The 18,663-nt window shown below is 38.0% G+C and overlaps 1 protein-coding gene across 40 annotated transcripts in view; it reads right to left on the reverse strand.

Annotated features, from left to right (window-relative positions):
- Nucleotides 1–1,103: 1,103 nt before the first annotated feature.
- MEF2C (myocyte enhancer factor 2C) overlaps nt 1,104–18,663 on the reverse strand; it is a 158,667-nt gene continuing 141,107 nt past the window's right edge. For 20 of the 40 annotated variants that reach the window (XM_038401635.2, XM_043514448.1, XM_038401637.2 and 17 more), the window contains 4 exons: nt 18,451–18,580; nt 17,516–17,651; nt 13,188–13,220; nt 1,104–5,769 (listed from right to left, as the gene is read on the reverse strand). In XM_038401635.2, coding sequence (XP_038257563.1) covers nt 5,448–5,769; nt 13,188–13,220; nt 17,516–17,651; nt 18,451–18,580 — 621 coding nt within the window. In that variant the 3' untranslated portion in view covers nt 1,104–5,447. Of the gene's footprint in view, nt 5,770–12,229; nt 12,279–13,187; nt 13,221–17,515; nt 17,652–18,450; nt 18,581–18,663 lie in introns of those variants that run through there. The other 20 variants (XM_043514468.1, XM_043514462.1, XM_043514461.1 and 17 more) reach the window with 3 other exon arrangements.

The raw sequence follows: 18,663 nt of genomic DNA on the forward strand, positions 1-18,663 counted from the left end.
TGCTCTTGAACTTTAGCATCCAATGGTTTATGTTGAGGCCAAACTCACCAACACTAGAAACATTTCTGTTAAAAAAGCAACTGTGTCACTTAATGCATGGGGAGCCCCAAAATTTTTCACACCGTATACCCCAGGGTTTGCTGCTGCTCCTAGCGTGGCTGGGTCCCTGGTGCAGCTCCTGGAGGCAGTCACTGAGCAAGTCCTACACACTGTGCATAGGAGGATTAAATGTAACAGTAATTAACGGCATGGCTGTTTTCTTTCACCAATATATTTAGAATCTAGATCTTCTAATGTTATTTTTGAAATTGTCACATTCACCAAGCACTTTAAACTATTAATAATTTGTCTGTCTCTAACACTAAAGTACGTCTTGCTGAAAGAAACTGAGGTTTCTATTCACAGGCTCCAAAAATCATAAGTGTACTGAGAAAAGGGGCCCGCAGCAATAAATAAGTTACTTTTCCTTCCCCGCCTGCCACAACTGTTAAAAGAATGTCACCCAAGCAATATGTTAAGAAAAAAAAAAGTGCACTTCATGGCGAGGATAGTCTTGTAGTTAAAACACTGGGCTAGCACTCAAGAGACCTGAGTGATTTGATCTTGGGCAAGTCATTTAGGGGGCCAAATTCAGATAAGCTTATACACACTAAATAGCACCAACTCCATGAGTGGTTCCATTGAAATCAAAAGGACCAATGCAGAGTAAGGAACTATACCCAGTGAGTGAAATCCAGGTCATGCTGACTTCAATGGCACAGGATTTCACCCCAAATGAGTACAGGTATCAGAGTCTGGTTTGTAATCTCTCTCTGCTTCAGATTCCTGTCTGTAAAGGCGGGGATAATAATTTCCCTGTCTCACAGGGATGTTGTGAAGATAAATTCATTAACATTCGTGAGGCCCCGAGATACTGTGGTGACGAAGCCCCTATAAGCGTATACATTTGTAATTAACATTTTACCCCATTTAGGAATCAAATATAGAAAACACTGACAACAGTTGAAATTGTTTGTTGCAGTGTTATTTTTAAAAGTACTACAATGGCATATAATTAAACAACAAAAGATGTAATCAATAAAAAATGCACCACAGACACTGTATCACTAAGAAAGCCAGTAACTTTACTGATTTGTCTGCAAAATACAAATTATACCTTATTTCCAGCAGGAGAAACTTGTGAAATTTTCCCATTTTTGTTCACTACAGACAGCTGAATTAAGTCCCTTGAGATACACAGATGTGGTTTAACTTAGTTATAATATCTTGTCATCTAGTGGCGACAAAGTCCAGCTTATGCCGCTGTGAGCCTCTATTTTAATACTTGTTGCAAATGCTTGTATATGCCCCCCATTTACAAGCTTACTTTTTAATTACCATTGTTTAATGGAAACAACTCCCCAGAAAAAGAAGAAGAAGCAAGAAACAAAAAGGATGCAACAAACCATCTGAAGCAATCCAAGTATAATGCCTAAAGTAACTCAGGTTTTACATTATTTATTCCACAAAGGACACAGGTACTGCATTGTTTATTTGTCGTTGAACTGACCTCTTTGAATCAAACTGAGGTATGGATCAGTCTGAGGTATGAGCAGGGAGGGGAAAATGCAACACCTGATTACGAAAATAATCAAATGGAGAATTTTGAGCAGAAGGTGTGGCTCAAAGCTTGGATTGCTCCACATCTTTGGTTAAAATATATTAACAAAAGCCTTTAATTACATCTACAGTCTGAAGCATTCTAACAGACACCAATGTTCCATCAGTCCTTCAAGAGCTCTGTAGTGGCAGGAAATTAATGCCATATAAGTGACGACATCACAGCAGATGGCATAAACAGGAACAGATGAAGTATGCCATGTTTAGGCAACAGCCTTTATTGAGGTTTCAAGTGGCTTTTAAAAAATTACAAAGCATTTACTTTCTAAGAGAAGAAGAGGAAAAAGAAAACAAAACAGCATTGGTACGTCTATAGTTAAAAGATGGGTATATAGGATAATACATACAATACAAAAGGATTGACATTCTTGAAAACAGTATATTGAGTTGTTTTATTCTTACTTTAGCCTTACCTGAAAATGATCTGAGAACAACAAATATTTTTATATTATTCATTAAAAAACATTAAATTCCACTTTTGAGAAAAATATAAGCCATTTTGTTATAAAACACAACTTGTGAAAAACAGTGAAATGATAAAAGCTCCATTGTGAAAGGCAACAATGCATACAATATACAGATTGTGCAACTGTGTATATCATACCATTGTTGCCAGCAATTGGGCTAACTGAAAACACCTTTTTAAAGAAGGATTAGTTTAGATACAACAATATTTGGAGATGTACAAAATGCCACTTAAGGTATTTGAACTTGCAATTAAGAATGTTGCCTAAAACATTATATACCATGGATTAATGTAAAGTAAATGTTAATACTCTTTTAGGGCTCTGCCCCAAACTCCTTAAATACAAAGGAATCACACGATAAACCCAAATTACCTTTGCAAACACAATACATGGTAAGTTACAGATAAAGGAACAGGTAAAAGTAGACAGTTATAGATTACAGAAAGTTACTTCACAATCAAAGTTGTGCTTCTTTTAATTAGATCAGTTTACAAATATGTATTATCCCCCACTATCTTGCCACTACACTTTCATTGAGCTCAGTAGCAGGAACAAAAGGGACAACTGGCATCCGTATCCATGTGATTCGATTTGCTTGTTTGTTTGTATAAAACCATGGTTAGAATTACTAAAAATTGCCACGGCAATACCTTTCATGCTACTTTCTGCTAGTGGCTTAAGGTAATGTATGTTACACCACTACTGTCTTAGAATCTCAAATTTCCTTTTTCTTGTGCTGCTGAGGCAAATTGTAAGATAAACTATTAATATGGCTATTCTTCATATTTCAATAGACTGACTCCCCTGCCCCCATTGACAAGTTACTACTAACAATACTGATAAACCTAAGTATTTTTAAATGGCAAGGTACATTTGTGATATATTTGCATATTTTAGACACATTAAACTTTAAAAATCTCAGACTGAGAATATGAGAATAGATTCATTTTAAGGTGAGGAAATGTATTTTGAAAAAGAGTTTTGTGTTTTAAAAAACTGATTATGGGCACAAGTCTCACTTTTTGTTATGCACACATATCTTTATTCTGATCCCACAGATTGCTCCATGAGATAGGATGGATGCAACAGCAACATGTTGTTCTGCTTAGAGAGCATCCATAATATGTAGCAATGCACTAGCCTCTGCATGACCAAGCGTGCACTTGTAGTCAGGTTGCATATAAAGGAAGAGCCCAAGTCATAATGCACAATGTATACCATTTGCTACCACAGAGAGGTAGACTTTATCAATGAGCGGTGCACAGCAACTGCATGTACAGATGGGAAATAGAGGGTATGTTTCCCGTAACATAACCTCTCCATGTTGATACTTAGACAGCTATTGTAGCTCCATTCCTTACTGTGTCAATGCATCTAAGTGGGAGACAGAACTACTCTTGAAAAGAAGAAACATTATCAATTGTATGATGGCACTAAAATCTTAAAGGGGAATTGCGCAAAAAAAAAATCCCAACAAATCCCACCCAACATAAATGCTGAACTAAAAATCCTGTATTCCACCATTTTCCTGTAATAGTACATGAGGGACAAAGAGGAACTAAAATAAATGGGATATTCTTTCTGTCTAAGTGATTTTAATTAAAGAAAAATATATGATAGGAGAAAATGGTGAATGCCCTATGCAAAACCTGTTTGGATGGAATACACAGGAGACATTGTTCAACAACATTCCCTCTGTGCGATAATGTGTGAGACTTATGATGACGTGTGGGCTAAATATTGGCTGTACAAGATAAGTCTGCTTTTGAATGCTTCTTTTATTGACCACCCAAATCTCTCTAAGATTTCTAAAACTCTATAACTTGTGTTTCTGTGCTAACTCCTCACTTTCCACTATTTGTGGAGCTCTTCACCTGCACTCAATTACCTGGCAGCCTAAAGAGATGCACATCCAATTCTAGCAGACAGAATATCAGCTTCATTTAATTTATGAGAAAGGGCCAAGTTATGCCACTTTGTCACTTAATTGTGGAAAACTACAAGATACGCAGGACATAAGTAATATCAGGGCCTTGAACTTGTTACAATGCACAAAAGAGCATGAAAGAACTAATCAGTATATACAATGGATCTCAGTTCACCCAATGGTTTGTAAATGTTGTATAAACGATTTAGGGGTGTTACATCTTGGGTAAATTCTAACCTTTTACAGATTAGTTTTTTGACAGCTGACTTTGAATCTGTAAAATGTATGCAGAGTAAAAGAAAACCAAAAGAAAATAGTTACTTAAATGTGCAACTGCACAAATATAATCCCCCCACTATTAAGATAACAAAAACTTTTGCTATTATCATAATTATTATATATTAGAAAGCTATACACAAGCATGTTAATTTCACAGATTTTTTTAAAAGATTCTTAATATTTTATATAATTAGAAATACACATTTCAAAAACAAAACTTCTGCAAAGAGAAAACAGTTATCTTGGTTAGCAAAGCATGGAGTTCTTCATGGCTTAGGGTAGTGCTTTCTATACAAAAAGTCCTCTGTTTTCTTCAGGACTGTTTAAAATATTAGCGAAGCTATCAAGGAAAAAAAACACACATTTTGGCTTAAGGAAACTACAAAAAGCCACAAATGCTTTGCAAACTCTGTCTTACTTTTTAATATGAAAATAAGCAAAATGTAATGTACATATTTTTCTATTTTTTATTTAATACGTAATGCAGACCCAGAATTTTAAAAATTAAATATGTTAGCCCTCAAACACAACATTTTTACAAGTATGGTCCTTTTTTTACATATCTTTGATCCTTTTAACTGAGTGCCATACTCCAATGATATGCCTGCATGTTTGTGAGCATTTTAGGTATGGTAGGTGACCCAGACTCTTTCTAACATTTATTCATGGCCACCCATTGCTGGGTCTGTCAAAACATCTGTACATTTTCTATATGTTGCATAACACCTGCTTTCTCTCTCAGTAAAGTCTGCCACTTTCTGGCAAATGTTTCCTTTTTTCTATTTACATGTAAATAACGTTGAACCTGCAACATGACACTATCTATTGTAACATACATTTTGCAAGGGAGCACAACAGTGAAAAGAAGTTAGCCTTAAAATCTATTTTGTACAAGTGTTCTGTTGTACAACTCAAGTGCTAAGCTTATCTCAGCATTTCTGTTTATCCTTATACTGTATCACTGAGGCAATTTAAAAGTACTTTTACAAAACAGAGTACCTGACTTTTTTTTTTTCCACACACGGCACATATAATGCATATCGACCCCCCCCCCACCCCCATTAAGGTATAGCACACACACACTGCAAGAAAAAACCTAATAGGTAATAATGTTATCATGTTGCCCATCCTTCAGAGAGCCGCATGCGCTTGACAGAGGGGCTTTCCCTTTCGTCCGGCGAAGGTCTGGTGAGTCCAATGGGGGAGTGGAATTCATTCCGATGATCCTCTCGGTCGCTTCCATCATATGAGCTGCTACAGCTGCTCAAGCTGTCAACAGGAGATCTCCCCGCCTCGTGGCGCGTGTGCTGTGGGTATCTCGAGGGTGTGGTGGTACGGTCTCTAGGAGGAGAAACAGGTTCTGACTTGATGTTGAGGCTTTGAGTAGAAGGCAGGGAGAGATTTGTACTCTGAGATAAATGAGTGCTAGTGCAAGCTCTGTAGGAGGAAAGGAAACCCAGTTACAGACTGAGGAGGCATGGAGCCCCCAGAAACGTACAAACACTTGTCCAAAACATCAGTTTAAAGACTCCTATGGATAACAGTGCATGTCAGGAATGCGAGGAATATTCTCTAGGAAATACTGAGACCCAGTGAAAGGCAAGGGAGGCATCACAACAGACATGACCCTCTTGAATGGCTCTATGGTATATCCTATAAAGAAATTTTATTTTTTTTGTAAGTGCTATGATACATTTTGGATGCTGAGCCTTTGCACTGTTGAAACCACTAGAGTTTCTTTATAACTGATGAATATTAGAACATAAGAATGGCATTACTGGGTCAGACCAATAGTCCACTAGCCAAGTGTCCTGTCTTATGGCAGTGGCCAGTGCCAGATGCTTCAGAGGGAATTAACAGAACAGGGCAATTATTGAGTGATCTGTCTCGTCATCCAGTCCCAGTGTCTGGTAGTCAAAGGTTTGGGGATACCCAGAGCATGGGGTTGCATCTCTGCCCATCTTGGCTAATCACCATTGATAGACCTATCCTCCATGGATTTAGCTAATTCTCTTTTGAACCCAATTATACTTCTGGCCTTCACAACATCCCCTGTTAACAAGTTCCGCAGATTCCCTGTGCACTGTGTGAAGAAGTACTTCTTTATGTTTGGTTTAAACCTGTTGCCTATTAATTTCATTGGATGTTCCCTAGTTCTTGTTATATGAAGGGGTAAATAGCACTTTCCCATTCACTTTCTCCACACCAGTCAGGGTTTTATAGGTGTCCATCATATCCCCCCTTAGTCGTCTCTCTTCTAAGATGCATAGTCCCAGTTTTTTTAATCTCTTCTCAGGTGGAAGCTAATTTTTGGTGCTTGTCTCTGTACTTTTCCCAGTGATAATACATCTGTTTTGAGATCAGTCAACCAGACCTGCATGCAGTATTGAAGGTGTGGGAATGAAATGGATTTATATAGAGGCATTACAATATTTTCTGTCTTATTATCTATCCCTGTCTTAATGGTTCCTATTTGGTTCGCTTTTATGACTGCTGATGCACATGGAGCAGATGCTTTCAGAGAGCTCTCCATGATGACTCCAAGATCTCTTTCTGAGTGCTAACAGCTAATTTAAACGCCATCATTTTGCATGTATAGTTAGGATTATGTTTTCCAATGTGCATTTCTTTTGCATTGATCAACACTGAATTTCATCTGCCATTTTGTTACCCAGTCACTGTTTTGTGTGATCTCTTTGTAACTCTTCGCAGTCAGCTTTGGACTTAACTATCTTGAGTAGTTTTGTATTGTCTGCAAATGTTGCCACCTCACTGTACACCGATTTTTCTATTAATGAATATGTTGAACAGCACTGGACTCAGTACGGATCCTGGGGGGACCCCACTATTTATCTCTCTCCGCTGTGAAAACTGACCAGTTATTCCTACCATTTGTTTCCTGTCTTAACCAGTTACTGATCCATATGCATCTGTGTATGCATGCACAGGTGGTGACAGGGGAAGCAAGGAGTTTCTGTTGAGATCAATCAGATTAGATCAGATGCACAGAAGCATTGTTTCAGAGTATCAGCCGTGTTAGTCTGTATCCGCAAAAAGAACAGAAGTACTTATGGCACCTTAGAGACTAACAAATTTATTTGAGCATAAACTTTCGTGAGCTACAGCCCACTTCATCGGATGCATGCAGTGGAAAATACAGTGGGGAGATTCTATATATATATACACAGAGAACATGAAACAATGGGTGTTACCATACACACTGTAACGAGAGTGATCAGGTAAGGTGAGCTATTACCAGCAGGAGAGAAACAAAACCTTTTGTAGTGACAATCAAGGTGGGCCATTTCCAGCCGTTGACAAGAACCTGTGAGGAACAGTGGGGGGCGGGAAATAAACATGGGGAAATAGTTTTACTTTGTGTAATGACACATCCACTCCCAGTCTTTATTCAAGCCTAATGTAATGGTGTCCAGTTTGCAAATTAATTCCAATTCAGTGGTCTCTCATTGGAGTCTGTTTTTGAAGGTTTTTTGTTGAAGAATTGCAACTTTTAGGTCTGTAATTGAGTGACCATAGAGATTGAAGTATTCTCCAACTGGTTTTTGAATGTTATAATTCTTGATGTCTGATTTGTGTCCATTTATTCTTTTATGCAGAGACTATCCGGTTTGACCAATGTACATGGCAGAGGGGCATTGCTGGCACATGATGGCATATATCACATTGGTAGATGTGCAGGTGAACGGGCCTCTGATAGTGTGGCTGATGTGATTAGGCCCTATGATGGTGTCCCCTGAATAGATATGTGGACACAGTTGGCAACGGGCTTCGTTGCAAAGATAGGTTCCTGGGTTAGTGTTTTTGTTGTGTGGTGTGTGGTTGCTGGTGAGTATTGCTTCAGTTTGGGGGGCTGTCTGTAAGCAAGGACTGGCCTGTCTCCCAAGATCTGTGAGAGTGATGGGTCATCCTTCAGGATAGGTTGTAGATCCTTGATGATGCACTGGACAGGTTTTAGGTGGGGGCTGAAGGTGATGGCTAGTGGCGTTCTGTTATTTTCTTTGTTGGGCCTGTCCTGTAGTAGGTAACTTCTGGGTACTGTTCTGGATGTAGAAGCCCTCTACACTAACATTCCACACAAAGATGGACTACAAGCCATCAGGAACGTATCCCCCGATAATGTCACGGCAAACCTGGTGGCTGAACGTTGTGACTTTGTCCTCACCCATGACTATTTCACATTTGGGGACAATGTATACCTTCAAATCAGCAGCACTGCTATGAGTACCCACATGACCCCACAGTATGCCAACATTTTTATGGCTGACTTAGAACAACACTTCCTCACCTCTCGTCCCCTAATGCTCCTACTCTACTTGCGCTACACTGATGACATTTTCATCATCTGGATCCATGGAAAAGAAGCCCTTGAGGAATTCCACCATGATTTCAACAATTTCCATCCCACCATCAACCTCAGCCTGGATCAGTCCACACAAGAGATCCACTTCCTGGACACTACAGTGCTAATAAGTGATGGTCACATAAACACCACCCTATACCGGAAACCTACTGACTGCTACTTACCTACATGCCTCCAGCTTTCATCCAGACCACACCACACAATCCATTGTCTACAGCCAAGCTCTAAGATACAACCGCATTTGCTCCAACCCCTGAGACAGAGACAAACACCTACAAGATCTCTATCAAACGTTCTTACAACTACAATACCCACCTGCTAAAGTGAAGAAACAGATTGACAGAGCCAGAAGAGTACCCAGAAGTTACCTACTACAGGACAGGCCCAGCAAAGAAAATAACAGAACGCCACTAGCCATCACCTTCAGCTCCCAGCTAAAACCTGTCCAGCGCATCATCAAGGATCTATAACCTATCTTGAAGGACGACCCATCACTCTCACAGATCTTGGGAGACAGGCCAGTCCTTGCTTACGGACAGCCCCCCAACCTGAAGCAAATACTCACCAGCAACCACACACCACATAACAAAAACACTAACCCAGGAACCTATCCTTGCAACAAAGCCCGTTGCCAACTGTGTCCACATATCTATTCAGGGGACACCATCATAGGGCCTAATCACATCAGCCACACTATCAGAGGCTTGTTCACCTGCACATCTACCAATGTGATATATGCCATCATGTGCCAGCAATGCCCCTCTGCCATGTACATTGGTCAAACCGGATAGTCTCTACGTAAAAGAATAAATGGACACAAATCAGACATCAAGAATTATAACATTCAAAAACCAGTTGGAGAATACTTCAATCTCTCTGGTCTCTCGATTACAGACCTAAAAGTTGCAATTCTTCAACAAAAAACCTTGAAAAACAGACTCCAATGAGAGACCGCTGAATTGGAATTAATTTGCAAACCGGACACCATTACATTAGGCTTGAATAAAGACTGGGAGTGGATGTGTCATTATACAAAATAAAACTATTTCCCCATGTTTATTTCCCGCCCCCCACCCCCACTATTCCTCACAGGTTCTTGTCAACTGCTGGAAATGGCCCACCTTGATTATCACTACAAAAGGTTTTTTTCTCTCCTACTGGTAATAGTTCACCTACCTGATCACTCTCGTTACAGTGTGTATGGTAACACCCATGTTCTCTGTGTATATAGAATCTCCCCACTGTATTTTCCACTGCATGCATCTGATGAAGTGGGCTGTAGCTCACGAAAGCTTATGCTCAAATAAATGTGTTAGTCTCTAAGATGCACAAGTACTCCTTTTCTTTTAGAAGCATTGTTACCATCAGTCATACTGATGAGTAGCAATGTACAAGATAATGCAGACTGTGTAAGTTTTTTAACTTCAAAAATAAAAAGACTTCAAATTAGCTGAACCTTGAAAGGGATTAATATTAAAAAAATATCCTAGACAGGTTAGGATTTGATATATTAATCTATGCTACAGATTTAAAATCCTAAATTCAAAATATTATTTGTGTCTTTTAATCAATAAGCTACCAGAGCTACCAAATGTAATTGAGGATGACAGGGGAATATATTGCTTTGCATGTGGGCACACCCAACTCAAACAAAGAGTGTTATAAATACCAACAAAAGCTATAGTTCTCACTATGTTATTGTTATTGTTAAAAGAGGAAAGAAAGAAAATATGCTAAATGCTTATTCTAATTTGATTTTTTGTTTGCATATTTGTGTGCACAGGTTAGAGGCAGCTGTAATATGTGGGAGGGAGAGAAATAGGAAAAATGTTCATTATTTTAAAATAAGGGAGGAATGATACCACTTGCCTTTGAAGAATGTTTTGTACAAAAGCACCACCTACTGGCCAAAACTGAATTTCCTTTTTCTATTATACATATCTCAAACGTATCTCAAACGAATGCATCCGATGAAGTGAGCTGTAGCTCACGAAAGCTTATGCTCTAATAAATTTGTTAGTCTCTAAGGTGCCACAAGTACTCCTTTTCTTTAAACGTATCTTTCTTATTCTTATTATATTCTGAGGCATGGTTCCAGTTTAGAACCACGAATCAGGCTGAAGTTAGAGTCCTCAAACACATACTTTCATGGGTTTTAAGAGTGAGGGAATATTTGGAGGGATTTTACTTATGCAACATCTACTGTAACTCCAGTGAAAGGAAAAACAGTATTCTGTTTTATTTTGGCAGATTTATACTTGAAACGATTTGACTTCTCTACTGAAATTATATCAAACGCTTTTATCACTAACTGTCACAATGTTTAATAATGGATGGCTATTGTTAGACAACAAAGACAGAACAAAGTGCTCCAACAATGATTACTTTAATCTATCCTGCATTCATTTAGAACAGTTTGTCAAAAATTGCCACTGTACTCTCCCCCAAGCATATTGCAAGGCTGCAAATGTTTTTAAAAGTGCAGTGAGGTGTACAATTCCTTCCCTCATGCACTCCCAAATACATTCTGAAGGCAAATGGGGTACTCTCTGTTGCATTTTGGATGTATGTTTTAAATGTGTGGAGAAAACTGTTTGTTAATTTCAGATGTGGTCATTTCTACTTCCTCAGTGAAATATTCTACTTTTACCAAGACCTTGATGAAAAAAATTCATCAAGAAATAAAAATATACTTCTGATTTTTTTCATTTTCCTATGGATTTAATCTTGTATCCCCTTAGGAGAGGTTTGGGCTGTGCCTGGGATAGTAGGCTGGCATTTTAATAAATATTTTAGACTAAGGGTGGCTGTGGTTACAAAACTTGGCTCTGAGTCTGAAATTCCTCAACATATGGGGTGTTGGGACCTGGAGATTTGGTTTGGGACTGCCTGTGATAGAGACCCTTAATATATAGCTCTCTAGAGACTGGGACACTTTTAAAACACAGGAACATAATTCTTCAATCCATGGTAAAGGCCAGTGTATCAGTGAAATTTTCTCACATGATTTGATGAAACACACTGATCTGTATCTCTTTACGTACATTGCACTATATTATATATTACACTCTCCATAGGCAGCAAGTTTCGGAAAGACAGGTAGGATGAGGGCAACTCTTGAGAAATACAGCTGGCAGTAGTGCCATCTAATGTGTGTTAGTCTTGGTACAGAGGTTCAGGAACCAGTGTGAAAACGTGCCTCTTTAGTCTTCATTAGCCAAAATGTTGTGAGTCATAAGCGGATGTGGTTCATTATAAGTGATGATAGCCCACTAAGCATGGGTATACATAGCAAATGTGAGTAAGACTTAGAATGCAAGGTGGGAGACTGCAATTATATGAAAGACTGATCTGATTTCTTCATTAGAAAAGGGTAGGACACAGGTGCTTTTCACTACTAAATCCAAATTCTACATGGGGTAAATATCTGGTTTTGCCTTTACATGTTAATGAAGCAAATATCAATGTCTATTTTACACAAATGTTTAGTTTACCTTCATATAAAATGCATTACATAGACCCAGACTAATATTATCTTTGCCTTTTGAACAACACAGCAACCTCCCTGAAACATAAATGGGGTTTAATGTAGAAAATCCAAAGGGCAAAATAAAATGATTTAATTTTAAAGAATTCTATACAATTACTAAACATCAATTATTCATCAGATAACACCAGCAAATTGGTTAAAACTATAGTGAAGAGCCGAATTATCAGGCACACAGATAAACATAGTATGTTGCCGAAGAGTCAATAAGGCTTTTGTAAAGGGAAATCATGCCTCACCAATCTATTAGAATTCTTTGAGGGTGTCAACAAACATGTGGACAAGGGTGAGTCAGTCAATATAGTGTACTTGGACTTTCAGAAAACCTTTGGCAAGGTCTCTCACCAATGGCTCGTAAGCAATCATGGGATAAGAGGGAAGGTCCTCTCATGGATTAGTAACTGGTTAAAATATATGAAATAAAGTGTAGGAATAAGTGGTCAGTTTTCAAAGTGGAGAGAGATAAATAGCGAGGTCCCCCAAGGATCTGTATTGGAACCTGTGCTCGTCAACATATTCATAAACGGTCTAGGAAAAGGAGTAAACAGTGAGGTGGCAAAGTTTGCAAACAATACAATGTTTTGTATTCATGATAGTTAAGTCCAAAGCTGACTGCAAAGCATTACAAAGGGATCTCACAAAACTGGGTGACTGGTCAAAACAATTGCAGGTGAATTTTTGTGTTGATAAATGCAAAGTAATGCACATTGAAAAACAGAATTCCAACTATACACACAAAATGATAGAGTTTTAGTTAGCTGTTATCACTCAAGACAAAGATCTTGGAGACATTATGGATAGTTCTCTGAAAACAGCTGCTCAATGTCTAGTGGCAGTCTAAAAAAGCTAACAGAATGTTAGAAACCATTATGAAAGGGGCAGATAATAAGGCAGAAAATATAATGCCACTGTATAAATTCATAGTACCTTGAATACTGCATGCAGTTCTGGTCGACCCATCTAAAAAAGACATAAGAAAATTGTCAAAAGTACAGAGAAGGGTAACAAAAATGAGTGGAACAGCTTCCATATGAGGAGAGATTAAAAAGATGGGGATGGTTCAGTTTGGAAAAGAGACAAAGGGAGCAGATGACAGAGTCTATAAAATTGTGACTGCCATGGAGAAAGTGAAATAGGAAGGTGTTGTTCACCCCCCCACATAACACAAGATCCAGGGGTTGCCCAATAAAATTAATAGGCAGCAGGTTTAAAACAAACACAAAGAAGTACTTCTTCACACAACATGCAGTCAACCCATGGAACTCATTGACAGGGAATGCTGTGAAGCCTAAAGTCTAACTGGGTTCAAAAAGAATTAGCTAAGTTTATTGAGGATAGATCCATCACAGGTTATTGGCCAAGATGGTCAAGGATGCAGCCCCATGCACTGGATGTCCTTAAACCTCTGACTTCCAGAAGCTGGGACTAGATGAGAGGGGATGGATCACTTGATAATTGTCCTGTTCATTCCCTCTGGAGCATCTGGCACTGGCTGCTGTCAGAGGACAGGATACAGGGTTAGGATGGACCATTGGTTTGACTCAGTATGGCTGTTCTTATGTTCTTATAATCCACTCACACTGACATTAATGTGGTCATTTTTTTTGATACATTGCACAGAAAACATTTAATAATAAAGGAAATATCAAATATTAAACTCAATTCACATTCAAATCAATATGAGTGGCACACAGAGATTATTTGGTGTACATCAACTAGGGCAAATATGATTCCCCCTTTGCTAATGGCAGGTTCATTAGGAATTAGTTAGCATGGCTCCTCTGTGCAGGGGCTAGGAAATGTCAGGATGCAAGGAATCTGCAAAGGGAGCTTTGACCTTGTATGCCAGTGAGGTATATTCTGTATGGGTCTCCATCTGTTCTAACCTCCAGCAGGAATTTGAGTCAGGGTGAGTTTGGGAAGAGGCCTGGGGTATTACTGGTGAATCTATGACCACAAGGCCCTTGACAACACAGATTTTCAGGAGAGGGAAAGATGACAATATATAGGGAGAGGAGAGCATCCCATATATCCTTTTCTTTTCTCTCATGCCCCACCCCCCAGGACTTTTTCTCTAGTTTTGCTTTCCTCCTTGCCACATAATACATTTATTTGTACATGTGTGTGAGTGAGGGTACCTAGGGCTCAGCACTGGATATTAACCAAGACCTTGAGAATTTACAGTTATAACTACTAACTTATTGGTCTGTTAGTCAAGAATCCTGGAGCAAGCTTATGAATCTGAGCCAATCCTTTATTCCATAGAGTTGAGAAAGGTTTGGAGATGCTTCCATCGTTATATAAACAACCGTCTATATAAAAAATTCTTTTGAATAAATATTGTGGTTGAGTATTTAAGTCTGCATTTTTATTTATGAAACCCGTTCTTTTGCCTGTAGCTAACACTCAAAGCAGAAAATGTGCTGTCTTAGATTGATAATTATGGACAAGGAAGAATGTATGCCATGTAGGGGAGTCATGTGGCTCAAGAAATTGGCAACTGGACACAGAACCTTTCATTTGTAGGTTAAAGCTCAAACTCACTTCAGGTCAGTAGTGACCAACAACTCGTGGCTTTTGTTGATCAACCTAAAATAGGTAGTTCTTAGAGGAGAGGTGTCAAAAACAGGAACACCTTTTCATGAAAAATTGACCCTTTTTAGTAATAAAAATTTCAAATGTAATTTTTTTGACCAGCTATAGAGCTGGCAAAAAGAAAAAAGGACAAAAATTGAACAGACATTGGGTCTGTACTACTGTGATGTCCTTAGAAATTATCCCTCCAACACTGCTCAGGAACATGGGCACTAGTATTGTTGCCAGTCAGTGACTGGACCAAGATGAAGAGCAGTGGTTCTTCTGCACTCATCTTAGAGCCTTTTCAGACACTGCTGCCGAAACAGCCGCTGTTGGGGAGCACAGATTCATGGGTGCTCAGGCCACCTGGGACAAGTTGTAATACTGCCTATGCTCCTGTGCCATGTGGAGTGGAACATGCGCTGGTTTGTATTGCTATAGGCACTGGTGATAGAACCCCTGGAGAATCTGCATGCCTCCCCTATTAACTGCCCTGTCTGAGGCACATCATAGGTCTTTCCCAAAGCTTGTTTAACAGAAAACACACATTCATTGTTCTCTTAAGTCTCTCCAAATAAATGTATTAGTTCTGAACATATTAACCTATTTTCCCTACCTTTGCATCCCCTGGAACTCACCTCCTTCAGCTAGTATAGTATAGGAATTTGGAGACAGGTCAACCCCATTTTCAGTCCGTTTGCTCAAATTTCTGAGAATGGCCGAGGGGTTTGGGTACCTATAGTTCTTACAGAGAGTGGGGCATTTCTTCATATTTTTGAAGTTCTAGTTAGCTGATTCTTCTGCTCATGCGGTCTGGGTTTGTTCTTATAGATTTGTGTTTGAACTATGCATTTTAAAGGAATTGTTAAATCATCCAGATAGGATAGGTGCTTTTGTATATAAATCTCAATGCACAAAATAAAACGAAATCATGCTAGTTTCTGCATAAGTGGAAGACTCCTCTGGGGCTGTCAATGAAAGAGTTTCCATAGTACTAACTTCACTTGAAAATTATTGAAAAAATAATTTTAAAACCAGCAGCCCAAAATTGTTCCACTAGGCACAGCCATTAATTTTTAACTTTTTTGTGATATGAATTAGAAACATATGATGATGTATGACATATTTAAAAAGGCATGCTCTTAGTTTAGGATTTAATTTATATTTTCTTTGGTTAACCAAATAGTCTTATTATGGTAAACCAATGAAAACAATCAACTTTACAGTAAATTATACATTGATAGCTAACATGTGAGTTTTCAATTTCTTTGGGATTTTATATCCCTAGACGTACAGTTAACATGTTTGCCCCAAAACAGTACATGCCTCAAAAATAAAAGCAGTAATGAAGGAATAATGAAGACGTATTAAGACTATTTTTTCTAAATCAGCACATTTTTGGTTGTATGTGTTTATGCAGTTAATATTTGTAACTATGTAACTCTTTTTTTATAGAAGTGGTATTCAAAAAGTATATGTTTCTTCTAAACCTTTGTTTACTTATTCCTCTAAAACTCAGGCCAATAGTGCACAAGAGGTCAGATAAATTACAAAGAGAATTTTGAAGTTTAAACCACATTTACAACATTAAATACTTTCAGATTATGGCAGCAGTCTTGCAAAAAAAAAAATTAAAGCTTATGTGTAACATTTGTCTTTTTTGAAAAAGGTTGATTTAATACTTTCAAACGCTAGTGAACTAAAACTTTACTAGTTGATATATTCAGTCATTTTTAATTTGTACTTTTCTCAATGAACAACTTTCAATTCAAGCATGTCTGGCCATATCTTTAGCTATAATGTTTGCAGTGCCAGCATACACCTAGGACCTGGCTCACTAGAATTTGTAGAAGTTCAGTATCTCTGAAAATCAGGCCCTTAAAGTTTATTTCAATTAGCCAATAGTTTTGTTTGTTTGTTTGTTAAATGAATTAGGTTGTTTTTCTCTTGTGAATTTCACATTTTTAAAATATTTAAACCATATAGGACTGTTTTATTGTATGCTTCACATCTACTGGAGAAATATCTTGAAAATGCCACTAGAGGGCATGAATACATATTCTCTTAGATACAGGCAAACCAAAATTAGGTTTATCTGCTGTCAGATTCTTAGTCAGAATTATGTTATACTTCTATAAAGCAGTTTCAAATAAATGAAACTTGCAAATCACAGCTGAGCAGATGGAAGTATGTGATTATCAGACAAGGTTATGGATTCATCTCAGCTTAAATCATTATGCCATTCTTATTTATCAGTGATTTAAAAATAAAAAATTTGCAAATTTTACTTTAAAAGTGTGCACTGAACTACATGGAATCAAAAAGCTTAAGGGAAACAAAAAGCAAAAAAAGAACAATTATGAGTTTTGTTCTTCTGTGTTGGAAATAAAATATCACTTAGACAAATGAAGGATTAGATAAACAACAATACGCTTTCCTACAACACTGAGAAAGAGCTAGGAAACAGAAGACTGTAGTTTAGCTACCTGCCAAGCTTCTGATGTGATACCAGTTTTCCAGTTTTGGATTTTGAAAGTGGAGCTGTTACACATAATAGACTTTTGTTGATATGTTATCTCATTTATGATTTGGGATTAATTGGGTACAGAAACCATTGTTTCTCATGCAAACCAGTGATAAGTAACGTACAATAGGATAATCTAAGGAATATTACTTACCCCAATTGACTGAGGGCAGATGGCGGCATGTTATGTAGGTGCTGCTGTTGCCAGCCAGTTACTGAACCAAGATGAAGAGCACTGGCTGTATTAAACCCAGAGAGAGATGATAAGTCTGCACTACTCAGTGAGTATTCTAGATATGAAAACAGAACAGTCAATAGCTAAATTAAGCGGAAAATAATTAAACAATAAGAAGAACCATAATTTAAATGTTCATACATAAAGTACTAAGCTTTTTTATCTTCAATATGCCAGTGGTATTAAATTGCACTAACAAAACTGGAGCCTTTTCTTAAGTCAACTAATCAGTTTGGGAACAAATAATGCACTAAGAACATCCTCTAATTTATGGAGGCATTTCTGGACATAAAGATCCAGATATGTTCTTGAACCAAACAGTCATCATTGCCACGTATAAATAGTCATAGATTCATAGTCTTTAAAGCCAGAAGAGAGCATTAGATCATCTAGTCTGTACAGTGCAAGTCACAGAATTTCTCCATTTTCTTCTTTTCAGAATTTCTTCCTCTGTATTGAGCTCAAGAGCTTGTGTTTGACTACAGAAAGGCATCCATTCTATATATCCATCTAATTGATGCAGTACTGGTGTGATGTGATTTTCTGTAATGTTAGCTGTGTGAACCAAAGAAGTGCCCCTTTTAAGCTACACTGTTGAGCAAAAATCTTTGGGAGAAGGCTTTATAGAGCAGTTTTCCATTGTAACAACGCAGTTGCTTCTTGAATCCCTGTATGTCTCAAGTCATTTATAGACTCAGAGTAAGCTAATGAGGCTTTCAATCATTTAAAGTAATACAGAATACAAATTCCTCTCTTTGGTCCAACATACATAAAGGAATTTCATTACTATTGAGCCACTGCATAGGTCAGTATCTTGCTCTCCCCTACTATTCACATCTTACATTGATACTTACCGGTACCATATGTTGTTGAAATGGCTGATGGGTATCCTCCCATTCCTTGCCCTGGCAAAGTAGGAGTTGCTACGGAAACCACTGGGGTAGCCAATGACTGAGCAGACTGGGAGTTATTTATCCTCTGATTCTTTTAAAGTAAGTAAAATAAACAAATTATTGACAGGTTTAAATCAATTAAATGTATTGGATTTCATGGTACGTTTTGTGCAT

Source organism: Dermochelys coriacea, chromosome 5 (assembly GCF_009764565.3).
Source record: "Dermochelys coriacea isolate rDerCor1 chromosome 5, rDerCor1.pri.v4, whole genome shotgun sequence".
Lineage (NCBI taxonomy): Eukaryota > Metazoa > Chordata > Testudines > Dermochelyidae > Dermochelys > Dermochelys coriacea.